The 17,047-nt window shown below is 31.8% G+C and overlaps 1 protein-coding gene across 1 annotated transcript; it reads left to right on the forward strand.

Moving 5' to 3' along the window:
- Window positions 1-539: 539 nt before the first annotated feature.
- LOC140049257 (zinc finger protein ZIC 4-like) lies at window positions 540-11,542 on the forward strand. The gene is made up of 2 exons (XM_072094102.1): window positions 540-1,722; window positions 8,874-11,542. Exons 1-2 carry the CDS (start codon window positions 645-647, stop codon window positions 9,311-9,313), a joined length of 1,518 nt encoding a protein of 505 aa, XP_071950203.1. The 5' UTR covers window positions 540-644; the 3' UTR covers window positions 9,314-11,542.
- Window positions 11,543-17,047: the final 5,505 nt, after the last annotated feature.

The following is a 17,047-nucleotide window of genomic DNA, read 5'->3' on the forward strand; positions in this document are numbered from 1 at the left end:
AGCCGGAGTATGTAAATATAATACTGCGGCCATAATTATAAGTAAAGTTATTGTTGTTCATTAATTACAACTCGGTAATAATGTAGTTTAGCTTTCTTTCTAAATAACTTTTTTTGTTGTTAAATTACTTTTATTTCACTTTATTTTAAACACTCGAAAGCGTGCCACTGATTCAAAAGTGTAGATTCCAAATAAATTAAAATTGTTATTACAAACATATTTCAGAGTTTTCTCTTTGAGGTTTAATAATTTCATTTAGTTGGTTTAATTTATAGTATTATGTGTATACTCTTTTGTTTTAATAAAATAGTCGAACGAATACAACCGTTTCACAACTGAACGTTCTGATAATCCAGTAAAGTGTTGAAGTGCCTATTTCACGCATGCGTGAGCATTATTGGTCTGTTTCATTGGACGTTCAGTAACTTGTCACTCACAAAAGGATCAGCCAATCACGCGGAAGCTTAATTACCTTTAATTCAATCGTATACTAATACAAGTAATAAGTATTCTGGCTGAGTTGTATTTTAAGTGTCACTTGGAGCGGTTCGCTCCAGAAGTATATTTTTGACCAGTAACAAGTTTAGTCCAGTATACTACGGTACAATTTGCAATCGAAAAAATTGAAGAAAACTGTTTAGAAAATGACCACCGAGGCGTTGCAGACCCCTTACATGGATCATTCTCTTGGGAAGTGCAACCTTAGATATGCAGTAGACGTAGGCCAGAATTTTAATGTTTCTGGGTTTGGTATAACCCATCCACACCACCCAACGGCAGATACCGGCGGTGATAGTATCACATTGAATCCTTACAGCATGGAAGGTTCACATCTCGGTGCTCTGAAACTTAGCCCAACGCATATGACGGAACATACGAATGTTTCGCAACCAAACTACAGCAGTCAACAAGTCAACGGCTACGTATCGCATCCTCACCCCCATCCACATCATGGAGTTAGTGGTTATGCTCCACAGCCCTTCGCCACAGGACGTGATTTCCTATTGAGAAGGGACCCACTCTCAGGTCCAATGTCGCGTGGCGGACTACCAACACACGATGGAATGACAACAAATTCAGCAATGTTTCCAACTAGTACCTCTTATCATGGACCACATACAGACGCTGGCTCGACAGCCCATGTTATATTTCCTGGTTTGCACGAGCAGGCCCCAACTGGTCATCATATGAATGGACAAATGCGGTTAGGTATTCCCGGGGATATCCACCCCAGACATGACCAGTATAATCCAATGCAGGCCACAAGGAATGATTATCTCACGTCTTCCATGACATCACAGCTTCATAATACGCACATGAACCACATGAATGCAAACATGAACAATTACATGAATATGGGAGCACATGGACCTGGTGCATTCTTCCGATACATGCGTCAACCAATAAAACAAGAACTTAGTTGCTTATGGATTGATCAAGACCAGCCCGAACCTAGGAAACCGTGCAACAAATGTTTTACAACAATGCATGAAATTGTAACACACATAACTATTGAACATGTTGGCGGACCTGAACAAGCCAACCATACATGCTTCTGGCAAAACTGTCCTAGAGAACAAAAACCATTCAAAGCAAAATACAAGCTTGTGAATCACATTCGAGTACACACCGGCGAAAAACCCTTTCCTTGCCCGTTCCCAGGATGCGGAAAAGTTTTTGCAAGATCAGAAAATCTGAAAATTCACAAGAGGACACATACAGGTATGTGAAGTTTGCTAAATATTTTTTCTAATTTCTCATATTATTCCTAAATTGAGGCAATTTGTTGCAAGACTTAATAAGTATTATATACTATAAGTAATGCGTTATTGTAATGGTAAATGTTAATTTTCAACAACTGCTTTAAAATGTGTCACAATGATGTCTCTGAAATCACAACAAAGATTAATTTCTCATTTCTCCAAAATATTTCTTTTTAATTTCAAGTTTAATAAAGTAATCAAAAGTCAGTTATTCTAGATAGTTCAATAAAATATTTTGTTCCGCAAAGTTAAACAGTTTATTTATGTTTACTGGCTTAGTTACTAGGCCTCCAGGACAAGAGAGTTTAATTTCAAAAGCTAACGGAAAACTGACATAGCTTTTTCTTTGGATGAGAGATATCTGAGAAATTTTAGCTCTTGGTCCCTCCTAAAACGTCATTCCAGCGAAGTTGCCCTTCAATATTATATTTCAATATGGCTTTCGAATCAAGCCAAAATGTTAAAACTTTCCTACAGTTCTTCAGTGCGCCAATAAGTTTGTTTCTTATCTCTGATTTATGGGCGCTCTAAAACGACAAATATCTCTTTTATAAATAATATAAAATATTACATTACAATTAAATTGTAACCGTGCTTAATTACTTTAGTTAATTATTATTAATATTATTATTATTACTCACTGTTAAATAATATTGTATACCAAGATAATCAGTGCATTTACATTACATTAGGCCTACATTGTTATAATGCAATATTTCAGAGATCTTACAGAGAAAAGTTTATTGTCGCAAGACTCTTTGAAAAACAAAATATCACAAACCAAGTTTTTGTTACAGATATAAACGCTACAATTTGTATTGATATTAAATTAATTATGTAAGATGTATAATTATTATCTATTGGCACTCGAGGAAGTTCACATGGTTTATTGTTGGATAGGCCCATTCAACTAATTACATACGACGAGGCTATGGTGCTAATAAATTACAAGTCAAGACGATTTAATGGGTGTTTTACGCGAAAAACTTAACACCTATACTTCCCAACAAATCAACTTTAATTGACAATTAGGTGAAACACATTATGTTTAATCTCAATTAGAGTGGCTACCACAATTGAAACATTAGTATTAATTTTTCTTCTTGAAAATTAACAAAACATAACAGCAATGTATATGTATTATGTAACGAAAAAGTCAAGGAAACCGAATTGCGTACCCGGCACCTTCCAACTACTTACGTAATCGCTAAAGAATGTTAAATTGATGAATAATAATATTATTTAAAAAATATTTCATTCACTTGTACCTCAATTATTAAATGTTAATGTTAAACTAAGGTAACCTTAACAAATAGGCCTTCTTATTATAGCAAATAACGTTTATCTTCGTTTCAGTATGCTATGTTTTGTCACATAACTCCCAAGCAATTTTGATTGATGAAAAATGTGTGTATGTTTTTTTTCTTAATTAGGCAGTTCGCCTGTAGGTTTCATTGCGTAATCCCGCCATCCGTAACAGGGATTAAATACTCTCTAAACTAATCTGTGTCTTTCACCAAGGAATTAAAACTTTTAAAATAAAGTTTGCAATGAAATAAACAGGACGAGTAGTAATAAACATCATACAGTTCCTATAGGCACACCGCACCGAGACTCCGTATACATTTGTATAGTTTATCATGGGTGTTTAGATTTTAGTTCCTAGTGAAGTTCATTGTAAAATATAATAAACGAATCATATCCTATTTTAATCCTTTTTTTAAACCACCTACCCCCCTCTCCCCACTTTAACACCCCGATACAGTATACTAGAAAAGTATATGATTTGTAAACACAGAAACATATAATTATTTCTGAGTGAAAGATTTATTACCGGATAAAGAAACAGTGACCAGGAAAATCCATGATTCCAATAATAAAATAATAGGCCTACCCTTAATATTTAAAAAAAAGTATACAGATTTGAACACAAATAAAATTTAAGTTGATTAGGCCTAATAATTTAAAGAAATATCATCCAATATCCTGTCGGTTGGCGGCGTATTTGTTTTGTTTTATACCATGATAATTGGATTTCATTAGATTAGTGACGTCATCATGACAGCATTGTGTATTATTATCACATCAAGTGCTTTTTTGTATATTTACCTCTTGTGATTATTATTCATCCACAATTAAATACTAAAGTCAGTCTGTTAACCAAACATACAAAGGTACACACACAATAGCATCAAGGGCATGTTTCATTAGAAATATCAAGTAATATACGTGGTCAACGATTCTACTTATACGATACTTCGATCATCAACTTTTTATAGTTGATTAATAAATAGAGTAAAAGTATTAATTAACTGTAATAATATTGTACTGATAAAAAAGTGTTTTATCCAAATAGTTTACAGTATGTATAGCATGCCTCTATTATACAGTACACTTACAACTGCAGAAATAAGTCAATCTTTCAACACTCCATTGTTAGTTATTCGGATATTATTGTAGGACTTAAGCCTACATGTATCCTATTTCTATAGTGATTTACACCTTCGAAGTGATGATAGGCGTGCATGCCTTGTTATTTAGTACGCGTCGTTGATTTTACTGTGGGCCTAGCTATGGCTGTAGGAATGGGCCACTTTTGGCAGGCCTTACAAACGGGTGACAATCACTCAATTAGAATTAAGAGATCATAAGTTTTGTTGTATTCTGTCACAGATGTATTGTGAAATGTGAAGTACTTCCACAGATGGAATAACTAATCTGTTTCTTTACCCTTCACAAGTTTATTGAAGTAAAACAAGGACCAACATGATTGACGTTTACAATAAATTTGATTATCTTTAATATATTATCAAATTTGAATAATTAACTTAATAATTTACTAATAATAACTGGTAAATAATATCTGTATGATATCTGAATAATATATTATTATTGTGCAAACTTATAATTATAGAATATAAATATTTTGTATTGAGAAAAATAACCTCATAAAGTATATAATAAGTGGGCTATATGCCAATCTAAAAAATACTTCAACAAATTATAACATGGATGAAGTAAATAACACTATGTAGTAAATATAGGCCTAATACATAATACACTCTCTAAATTATAATTAAGAAGTAGGGCCTAGATCAAAAAGATTATTAAAATTACTTAAATATGTACTGACTGATAAATGACTTCATAAATAAAATTAGGCCTAAACATAAATAATTGTAATAATCAATAAAATATACCAATGAACACAATTTAATTATTATTTTAACGTTTCCAATCCATCTAATTACCAATGAACTTCGTATTGACAAAACTTCAATCCATCAATCTTACTAACTTTCAATGGGCATGTCAAGCAACTTCCACTTTATCTTTTGACTCGTCTATGTAACGTGACAAGATAATCCAGTAAAACAATGGTAGATTAAAAAACAAAACGTTACGAGAAGTTCGTTACATCTGATTATTCTGACGAGTTCATTAATTAAATGTTAAAGTTATGTTAACGCCTCCGTGTGAGCGACAGGTTCCATGGCTTAACTGACTACGTATGTAGTGTTAACAACACAATTGAATTAAATACAGTTGGTTTAATCAGGGAGAAATAACCATGGTTTAATTATGAACCTTGTTCTTTATAAAGTTTAGGTTGCTATGGCTAAGAATAAATCTCAGTTCCTTTTCGAAAATAGAAAAACAAAATAATTAATCAAGAGACAAACATGTTAAAATGAACGCAAAATAACCCAATAAGAATTATAACTGTATGTGATAATTTAGTATTTATCGGAAGCTCTCTAAATTGGTAAAAATATAAATATTTTTTGTTGGTTGATATACTCGATGAACTTTCAATCATGCAATGTCATACAGTATACTATAGCCATGTCTAGTAACGTTTAGATTATAATTTTGCAACGAAGTTTGCAGGTTTTCTTTTTACCATAATTTATCAGTATTTTGGCCCTGTTATATGAACTTCGTTACTTAGCGGAAGTATACCAACTAATTGAGATATAGAAATTATAGTTAAGACCGAGTATTAATTAGGTATAAGTTAAACCTATAGGCAAAATTGTAAGTAGGCCTATCGACTGCTAAACCGTCTTTATACCTTTAGACCCTCTGGCGTAGATTTTCTTTTAATAATTGAGATAATATTTGCCTCCTACTGTCTATGGGTTTCCCTAGCATTATTTCTACGCGTGAAAGCTTGTAGAGTAAGCGTGAGTCAGCCAGCTCTCATAGCCGTTCCCCGCTGGTTGTCAACTCGGTTTCAAGCATTGGGTAACGCATCAAATCGTCTGCTTAAAGTTTGTATGGCTTACATGATCGTCTGCTCTCATGCAGAGCTTGTTTACCCGCCATGTTGCTAGATACAACTTTAAGTTGAATGTAGCTCAGTTGTTCGTCCAACAATATTGCTGATGTTACTTTGAGGCTGTGAATTCACACTCTTCCCATTGACATAAGAAATGTAATACTATAGGTATACTTTATTCATATTTGTTACACAGGCCTACCCTTTAACAGTTGATCACTATACATATTTTTAGATACAGACTGTCATAGAATTTCGAATAGGTGGGTGCCATCGTGGATTGAGAGTTCTGTCTTTATATTTCCGCACTTTAATATTTTTTTAAACAACTAAACACATACAAAAAAATTAAATATTTAATCATCAATATAATTTGTGCAATGTCATTTTAAAATAAATTATAAATAATAAAGGACAGATACCATGTGGTGATTATGACATGTAATAATGATAAAAGTTCGTCGCGTTTAAATCTTTTACATTTGTAAGCAAAGCTACAGTAAGTTAGTTAATCCATCTAGACATTATTTGTCAACGTCAATCAATCACCCTTTTAGGCATGGGTTCCATGTAAAATTATTTTGTTTTCCCATCTTTCCTTCAGTAATATATGCGCTGAAGATAAGATTCATGAATAGCCTATAGTTATATATAGTTCGTTGAGAGTGAATTAATAATCACAACCATACTTTTTATAAAGACATTTATAGACCACGTTTACTGTGGCCGGACCGAACATTTGGAACATTCATTAAACATGAGTGAATGCAATCAGTTTAGAGACACGAAAACAATTCCTTCATGCAATGTTGTATAGTATTTATGTCATGTTATCCGCTAATTATAATTAATGTTATAAGTTGATGAAGCATTATTATCATTATTCAAAATTTCCAAAACGAATTATAATTCCTTAGAAATTGACTTATTTAAGAATAATCAATGCAAATTGTATACAAAATACAGTAACAGTACAACCTTTAACCTTTAACCTCGTGGTGAAATACACTAATTGATTACCGCATCATCATTGCACCTACAACGATTAATCAATTCATTTACAAACTTTAGGGTAACGAAGCTTACTGATGAGGTGTACACACTCTGATTGACATGTGCTAAAAACCCGCTCATAACAAACTCTTTCACATTACAACATCTTTCATACAATCTTATTTTAAACATTTATTATAATTATTTGTAACCCAGTTTGTAACATTAAAACCTATAGGCCTAAAGTAGGCCTATATTGCGTATAATTCTGTGAGAATTCTTAAAAATATTCGACTTATACAAATAAATTATTTTTTTTCACATTGAATCACTATCCCAACAAGTTATACTATAAGACTCAATTTTGTTTACAAAAAACTTTATTTTACTTCAGGATTTGCATGTGTTTAAAAAATGAAAGTTATTTTTTTAACGTCTGAATGTTGAAGCATAGAATTACTCTCAATTTACTCTAATCCTCAATTAAGCTGGAGAAGTTTTTGACAACTTCTACCAAAGAATGTTTTCAGACCATCTGTCACGTCACACATAGGTCTCAAGAGCTATAATTGATCCAACTTTAATATCCTGTAATTAATTATTGACATCAATTTGATAATGCTGTTAGGAGAACATTCTCACAACCGGTGATAATGTAATAATGAATAATAATCATAAATCATAATTAAAACATGATTAAAGTGTAATAATTCGTTGCATTCCGTAGGCTACGTTTCCAGTATGTTATTCGTTACGGTATCTCAAAACCGGAAACAGCGAAATGCAGTCGTCGTCTAACTGCGCTGCCACAACACCAGCGTATTTTGACTAAACATTACAGTAGGCCTAAGGTTAACCAAGGCCAACGTTTTTATCTAAAATTTAGAAGAAATATGCCCTGTCATTGCTAAGATTCTCTTTCTGTAAGCAGACTTCTTAATTTCCTGACAGATAAATTCACAATTTAATTAAAAAAATTAAAATAAAATGTCTGTTTAGCTTGCCTGGAGTATCTAACAACTTGACGATTAAGCCCCTTCTTAACAGTCATCGCAATCCCCCATCTCCGGTTTAAGTAGTCTGCAGATCTCAAAATTGTTTAATTACAAGTTTTATATAAATTGTAATAAGATGTATGTTTATTGATAGATGGTCATTATGTTCTATTGAGAATCGAGTAAAGCACGAGGACCTGAGGGATAGTGGCAGTAGATTTACATTTCCTGCTGTTGATCCTTTTTTCCTCTACTATTTTTATAAACCTTTATTTTGATTGGTCTATGAGCATGCGTGAATTATTATTGCAGGTTAACGAAAAGTTATAACATGAACACTTGTCGGACTGTAAAGCCGAATCATTCCACCCATGTTTTTGTATATATCTATAGGCCTAATAACAAAATTTGCCTACAGTGATTTTTTAAAAAACTTTATAACATTTTACTTAGAGCATGCACAATATTGTGTAGGCCTGTATCCCCACGAAGAAACTTTATTACAAAAAAATATAACTAACTATGCAGATAGTGCATTGTAGGCCTAATTGTGCAATGGTTAAATACAACCTTCAATGTTAACAATAAAGATGAAACAGCTGTCGCGATTGCTTGACAATAATATTTTGTATATAATATTACACATTAAGAATTGTTCCTATATAATATATTGTTTGTACTAAAATCTTAACACCAGGGTTGGGTCTAATAAATGTTACCAGTTTTGTAATATAATAATTTCGTTATATTTTTTGTTCATGTTTGTTGTTTATAAAAAGTACATTCGTTTGACGTTTTCAATACAGTACGGTACTAACGAATTCTTTACTTATTTTTCAGGTGAAAAACCGTTCAAGTGTGAGTTCGATGGCTGTGATCGCCGTTTTGCTAACTCGAGCGACCGCAAGAAACACAGTCATGTACACACCTCGGACAAACCTTACAACTGCAAAGTTCGTGGATGCGACAAAAGTTACACCCACCCTAGCTCATTACGAAAACATATGAAAGTACACAGCAAGTCTCCACCACCACCCGGACTGTTTGAAGATTCATCTCCAAAAGCTTCACCCAACGCGACGCAAACGGAGGACATCTCTATCACGACGGTATCGTCAAACCCGCCTAACATCAATGAATGGTACGTCTGTCAGACGACGGGTGGCATGCCTACACCACCCAGTAACGAACATTCTCCTGTTAACTCGAACTCTACATCAATAACGACTGGATTACATAATAATAATAACAACTCAACGACGGTAACAAATTTGATATAGAAAACTGTTTACAAGAAAAAAGATCAGAGCTGCAATTCTTGTATACATAACTAAAGTTTTGAAACTAATGATTTCTTAATGTTTTTACCATATTTAAAGAAACTATTGTACTTTTAAATATCAGGCTACTTATTTTTTTTTACAAATCTAATTGATTTTCCAGTCCAGTACATTGTTATTGCATAAAAACTACTATTTATATCTATTTTTTTCTAAGGTACAGACAACATATTTTAAATAAAATTATATCCTAATTTTTATTGATCAGATTTTTTTTTTCATTTTGAAAAACACGAATCATTTTGTTTAATTAGGCCTATATTTCTGTATTAATAATGAATACGAATGTTTTCAATCGTCTTAGCATTCATAGACAACATTATTATTAAAATATAACTATAGTGATGTCTGAGAGCAGCAGATTGAACATCGTATCAAATTATTGTGGCAAATCATTTGGGATGATGACACAAAGTGGTTAATAGTTTAAACTTAAGGACCATCTAAAAGTTACTACTGCAGTTACAGTGTAGTCAGAGCACTTTGTTTACTCTTTATTCTCGTAATATATTTATTTATCAACCTGTTTACTGCTTCAACGTCTACTGCAGTTACTGCAGTAAATACGGTATCATATATGTTTTAATATCCTAATCTAACATAGACAACTATTTTTGATGATAATGAGTAGGTTTATGCCACTTATTTGATATAAAGGCCAATTAACACAGACGAGAGGTAAACGGAAAACCGTATAGGCCTATGTACCGTTATATCTCTCCCGAACGGAAACTGCCTGTCCGCTAAGCCTGCGCGTTGTGTAAATGGTCATAGATCCTATAAGTTTATTACAGTTACCGCTCGTCTTTGTAAATTAGACTTAAACTTAATTAAAAATTTTTATTTATATTATTTACAATTGTCTAAGTTGTGTATTCCAATAACTACAACTAGTTCTAACAACTTGTTTTTTCCTTTGTCAAAGAATGACATTGATATACTAAACAACATGCCAATTACATATGATAATAAATGAAAATTTGCGGGCTACGATATGTTTTTGCGTTAATTTTCAAACCATATCCCATTTCATTAACGATACTCTATAAACAATGGTGAAATTGAACCGGGCGGTTAGAAAATCATGTGCGTTAACAACGTCACAAGTTTCCTAGCAACAAACCAATGACTACAAATAAAGTTACGTGGTTTGTTACGAAAATATCCGTCTTGTTATCATAAAAGGCGGGGTTCTGAAGGCCAGTTGTAATAAAGTTAGAAAGCTGCGCTCAACATAGTACAATGGACTGCTCCATCACTGTTTCTAATTATGGGTTATCCATTCTTAACAATTAATGATTTGTACCAATTATACCGTCGCAAAATGTATTCCTTTGAAGTTAGTATTTTACAAAAAAAGTATTATTTACCTCGCATACAAATAAAAATTGTATTAATTATAAACTGATTTACAATACACACTTGAAACCGAATTCTTGCCAATTATCTAAAAAAAAAAAGAAATCCATTTAGAAATTCGAATACATTCCAAAGTGAATAACATAATAATTTAAAAGAGTATTTTGCATACATATGCCTACATTTTACAAAGTATTATGAGTATCTTAAAAAATATATAGCAATTTTCTTTGGAGAGCATTGATATTCTCTATATTACATGTTGCAGGACAATTGTTTCATTTGCATACAAGCAAATATGTTTGATAATAATATCACTTATTTGAAAGAAATTTAATTAACAAAAGAACAATCAATTGTAGTTTTAAAGATGTTTAGTTGAGTGTAATCAAAACTCAACATTGTGAGTTTAGTTTAAATATAAATGTGTAAAAGGTAAACTTTTTCTGTAAGAATGTTAGTTTTTTTATCTACATTCCGTGTAATTGTGATTGTACATACTGTCAAACAAATGTGAATAATGCCGTTGTACATTAGAACAAAAAACTTTTTAGATTTCGTAAATTAAATCTCCTATTTATTATTTCATACAAACAGAGTGTTAGTTTTATTAGGAATAGAAAATTTATCCCATAATATCAATTAGACTATCAATGGTTGTATTATAATTTATATTGCGTTACCATGGAAACATTCGACACGATCGAATTCTGAACCAAATGTAAAATCTATACAGGTATTTCAAGACTTATATTATCGATTGTAAAAATGTGAATAAAAATTTGAATATTTTGTTTGAACCATTACAAATCTGGTGTTTAGTTTTTTATTTGAAAACATTAGAGGGAGCATCTAGAACAAGAAATAAAAAGTTTCAAGAAGATAGTTTCTTAAGATTTTCCTTAGTTTTTAATGCTGCAACAACTGAATCACTGTTACAACAAAGAGCGAAAAATAAGAAAAAAATAAAAATAAAAAACCGGGAAAGCAAGAGAAAGAGAAGAGAAAAGAAATTCCAATCGATCGGTATTCAGTATAGGCCTATAATGCTGATTATCATGTTCGAAAGAAACCTACAATAAATTTATAACCAAGGAGAAATAATATTTGTCTACAGACCTTTGAAGGACCAAACCAAATTGTCTTTTCACCATAAGCAAAGCAATTTCCCTCTAAGAATAAAAATTCATTTGTTTCCGAACCAAACACTTACTATATTACTTACTTACTTACTACTACAATTATTTGAGAAGAAGAACTCAGATGACGATTATGTAACACTGAAACTTGAAATGGCAAAAACTACTGTTTATGTTTATAGGATATTCGTTACTATGATAAAATAATATTAGTGTAGGCCTACTTATATTTCACCATAATACACATTTCTAAAAATAATTCAGAAATTAGGCCTTTCTTTCATAATTAAGGCTTTGTCTTTTATTTTGTTTAGGGCCTAATTCGAAGCAAAATACTCAGAATCATGGAAACATTTCTATGAATCAGGAGATCCTCAGTTATGCAATACCGCTACACGGATTTAAACGAATGTCATTTCTATTTCCAAGAAACCATTAAATGTGGTAATTTTCTGATTGAAGACACACTTTCACAATTCAACTTTTTAGAATTCAACGAAATGTTGATTATTCTGTGTGATGACTTAAAGCCTACCGGTACGACTTATGTTATGATAAACTTCGAAAGATGACGAGAAACGACGATGGAAGGAAGAAAATCACGAAACCACGTTTACACTGACTCGGTCATTGACCCTTAAATAGTATTTAGGCCTATAATATTATGAGTAGTTTCTTTTAATTTTACAATTGTGATATACCTTACCCCTGTTACCTCGAGGTCAAAGATTCCGTTTCAAGGGCGGACACCCTCAACCTGTCTCACCGAAACTGAAATATGCAATGTTAAGTTAGATCATATACAACTATATTATGACTAATGCAAATTCCAACGCCCATCTTTCTTCGGAAAACAAAATGAACACTTTTTTTGGAAAATTCTAAAATGATCGTACAACTACTATAATTAACGTATTATTTCTTGAGATCTTAGCGTTGGCTTTCTGTTTGGATGAAGCCCATTCAACTTATCGAAGACGCTCAGAAATAATGCTCAAAATGTATAATGATGTGAAAGGATTTTTATAATTATTTTAAGTTAATAATAATAAATACAATTTGGCACATTTAGACATCATTTGTAATAATTTGCTCACGTTATTTTATCATGCGCGCGACAAAAGTCAAATTATTGATTTTATTCAAATGAAATAGGGCCAAACAAACTTAACGAAAATATTAACAATTGGTAACTTGCATATATCTGATCAAGTGGCCTACGGTTTATGCTAACTGCTTGAGCTCACAGTAACAAATATTAAGCAAAAAGTTCAATGTCAGGCCCAGTATGATTTCTGAATGCAGACTTGGCCTACAAGAGTTGAAAGTTAGCGTCACTTTCTTGGCCTGAATTTCGGTCATCCACCTTACAATAGAGCCTGAAGCATATTCGTTGTCGTTGGAATCTGAATCTTAACTACTATGATACGAGATACAGCTCATTTATACAGACAACACAATTCTAAACAATTATTATGTACTGGTACCGTATATAAAATCTAATTACATGGTGTTATTTTCTTTCTTTAAAGCAAGAGCACATTAATAATGCCGAAGAATTAGGTAGGGTAGGCCTTCATATCTATAATTTTATTTAGCATTAGGCCTACAATCAATTTAATATGTTTGATTCGAAATTCAAGAGAACTTTAACACAGTTCTTCATGGATAAATCTCTGCATGGTTTTTATAAATAAATGTACGTGTTTTTTTGCCAAGAAAAGTGATTTTCATTTTGTTTATTATAAACAATAATGTTTGTCTACAATGTCTATCGTTTCGACAAGAAGACAAACCGCATGAAACTTCAAATTGAATTTGGAATTTTTGTTAATTCCAAGATCTCAAATGTGTGTAAACTAATACGAAATGCTGTAAACGTCGTTAAATTAAGTTTTAGCTGGTTCAACGTATTTGTTTTTCTTGTAAACGACTTTTTAAATTCAATACTAACGACAATAACACTTTAGGCCTAGTTATAAACAATATGAAAAATGACGGTAGCAAGCTATCACACAAAAAGTGTTGAAGACACTGCAATCATCATCTCAGTCTTCGTGGTGGGTTTAGGTCGAATGCTAATTTATTTCCCTTCATTTGTTTACTATTATTTACTTTAAAGAAATCACGGATTTGATTTAAATTACATTTTAATTATATCCTATGAATTTCGATCATAGAGTAGGTGCCTGTATCCATTGTTTAGCACAATAGCCAGTGAGCGTGAGCGACAGCAAGAAAACCCAAACGCCCTCTACCGATCTATTCAAATGAGTTGTCTGTTATCGAAGATCCAGAAGATTGACAGAATTTAAACAGTGGGGCTGTTCAAAGAAAGTATAACAGTACAGGCGTAGAACAATAGCTAACTCAGAGTTTAGCCTCATTTAAAGAAAAAGAACAGACAAATCCTTTTGAAAATTATCACACACTTGTGAGAAAATTGTAGCGATTCTTTTGGCTCGATAAATCGTAATCGGAAGTGAGCTTGAATGGGTGTAAACGCATTGACAAGACACGCTGACTGCGACTCTCCATGTGCACCGTTAACTTCTACTAAATCACCCAGGAACCAAAACATTGCTGTTTAGTGTTTTAGTATATCTGTTATTTACGGATTACATTTAATTTGTATTGTATAAAATAAAGACAAGAACATAATACCAAGGCAATCCTTGCCTTATAATACAATATAATTTTGGTTTGTGTACGGTGTTTATCCAAACAGAAGTCAACTGGTTCATGTAGAGACTGATCCCCGGACTGATCATTGTATAAACCATTTTAAAGATTTAAAATGATAGTTAGCATAAACAGAAATCTTTTTAATTCCTTGTGTACAGATGTTAGGTTTTGACAAGATGACGTCGGACAGAACAGGACAATCTTGAACAATACCTTTATGTTCTGTGTTCTTTTGTGCAAACACAACAGATTTCAAATGAAATTCCTTGTTGTTATTATATCATTGTTAAAATACACAGGCACATCACTGTAAAACAACAATTAATTATTGTACTGTAACTCATTAGGTAATGATGGATTATACCTATATAATTAAGCGATAGAAAGTTAAATTAATTTTCATCAACAGGAGATATATTATTTCTATTATTTGTATTTGATTGTATGTTTTGTATTAATAATGAAAGGCTTATTAATCACTATCAATAACAATATTAAAAAGAATATAGCAATCCATTGTACTATAAACACACTTAAATTAGGCTATAATTGTTAGATTTATTTATAAGAATAGTTATGTGTTTTAATATACACGATTTTTGTTGTAATCTTTTCTCTATTATCATTATTTACCCTCATTTTCACTTATAATATATAAATCATCTTTTAATGTAGGCCTATTTCTTTTTTTTTTTCTCTTTAATGTTAACTTGTAACATAATTTTTCAACATTTATTATTTTTAAAAACATATTTTGCATTCGTTAACATACATACTTATATCTATGTTATAATACTTCATAAAAACAGGGGGAGTTTGCAATGTAATTTTACTCTTTTACTCTACCCTTCTGATAAAAACAACAATTCATACAAATAAATGAGTGTTTAATATTAGCCATAGTAAAATGTAAAAATAAATTCGTTGAACAGCAGCCAGTGATATTAAACATCGTTTACACCCCCTTGTTCATTTTTGATGCACCCCGTGAAGTAAGCTAAATGCGGGTCCCTCCCGGACAATTTACTACTAAAATGACTGTATATCCTGTCTAATAAAAATTCCGATATAACCCCTACGACGTACAATGTTGACAGTTTGCAGGGAACCTTCGAATTATGAATGAATGGGGATGTTATAGTATAACATGTAAGCACACGATTAGGGTAAGTGGATGGGCTATTATTTGATAGTAGGCCTAGTATCTAAAAAACAGTGAATAGGTTAAGACTGATGGACGGGTTCCGCTACAAAGAGAGTTCCAAGAGGGCAGTTTGATTAGCACTTGATCACATTTACCCCTTACACATTAATAAAGTAGGCCCAGGCCTCTGTATCTTGCAAATAGTCTGATATGGTAACAGATTTCGAACTTTAGATAATTCTACTTTTAAACATATATTGTTTCTAATGTTTTTGTTGAATATGCCATTTATAATGTCACATTAACAGTTATTTAATTTGTTGATCAAAAATTGGATCGAATAAAAAAAAAAAAAACAACAATTATTTATCTAAAAAAACTGTAGGCCTAAATTAAAGCAAAAAAAAAAAAAAAAAAACAATTTAAATTGACTGGAAGTCGTGCAATGGGGTTTTGGTTGAATTTAACCGTTCATTTTGTCTTTTTCAGTTAAGTTTTTAGAAGTGATTAATTTGATAAAAACTGCGAAATGGCCTACCGTCTTAAAAAAAAAATAATCTTCATTTTCATCTCTTAAAAATTGCAAGCGACATTGTAGGCCAATTGCAGGCGTGGATTGGAAAATTCCGTACGTATACGTAAACTTACAAAAACGAAAAGTACACATTGTGACATTAATAATATTATTTAGGCCTATTATTAATTTTAGAATAGGCCTAATTATAGTAAATAACCATATTTTAATGTATCAAATTGATCTAAAACTGAAGAGGAAAGTAAAAGTTACAATTATTAGACCTATATAATAATGTGTTTTTGGGTTTTTTTTGCTAATGAATTACAGTTTTTTTTCAAGTAGGCCTAAATATATACATTTTTCGATAAAATTTTTAGTCAAAGTGAATAACTATTATGTGACATTACAATGGCATATTTAACATTTTTCAGAGGAACTATGATCTTACCTTTGCTAAAAGGCGTACGTTGATAATTATTGTTGTCAGGCTTACGATTTTATTTCTGTTTTGTATTAGAGATCTTGAGCCAGATTTATATTTCTAATTTGATTCATAAAAAGTACGCATTATTTACGGTTTACCGTATGCGTTTATGCACGAATTGTACATTTATTTAGGGCCTAAACCTCATTACAATCTTTACTGAAACTAAACTATGAATGATGCTATGAGCGAGGTTTTGGAGGTTTGTAGGCCTATCTTTTCAGCCAAAAATTAACTTGATACGGTAAAACCTTACCATCATTATATTTTAAACCAAATATCAACATAGTTCGTACCAAACTCTGCCTTTCGCAAGTTATCATCCTTCTTTCATTTGTTGTCTATT

Source organism: Antedon mediterranea, chromosome 5 (assembly GCF_964355755.1).
Source record: "Antedon mediterranea chromosome 5, ecAntMedi1.1, whole genome shotgun sequence".
Classification (NCBI taxonomy): Eukaryota; Metazoa; Echinodermata; class Crinoidea; order Comatulida; family Antedonidae; genus Antedon; species Antedon mediterranea.

Bases quoted from the DNA above. Each gene is read 5' to 3' on its own strand.
- LOC140049257 (XM_072094102.1), top strand. From the start codon at position 645: ATGACCACCGAGGCGTTGCAGACCCCTTACATGGATCATTCTCTTGGG. The intron at 1,723-8,873 runs GTATGTGAAGTT...CTTATTTTTCAG, and splicing joins TCACAAGAGGACACATACAG to GTGAAAAACCGTTCAAGTGT.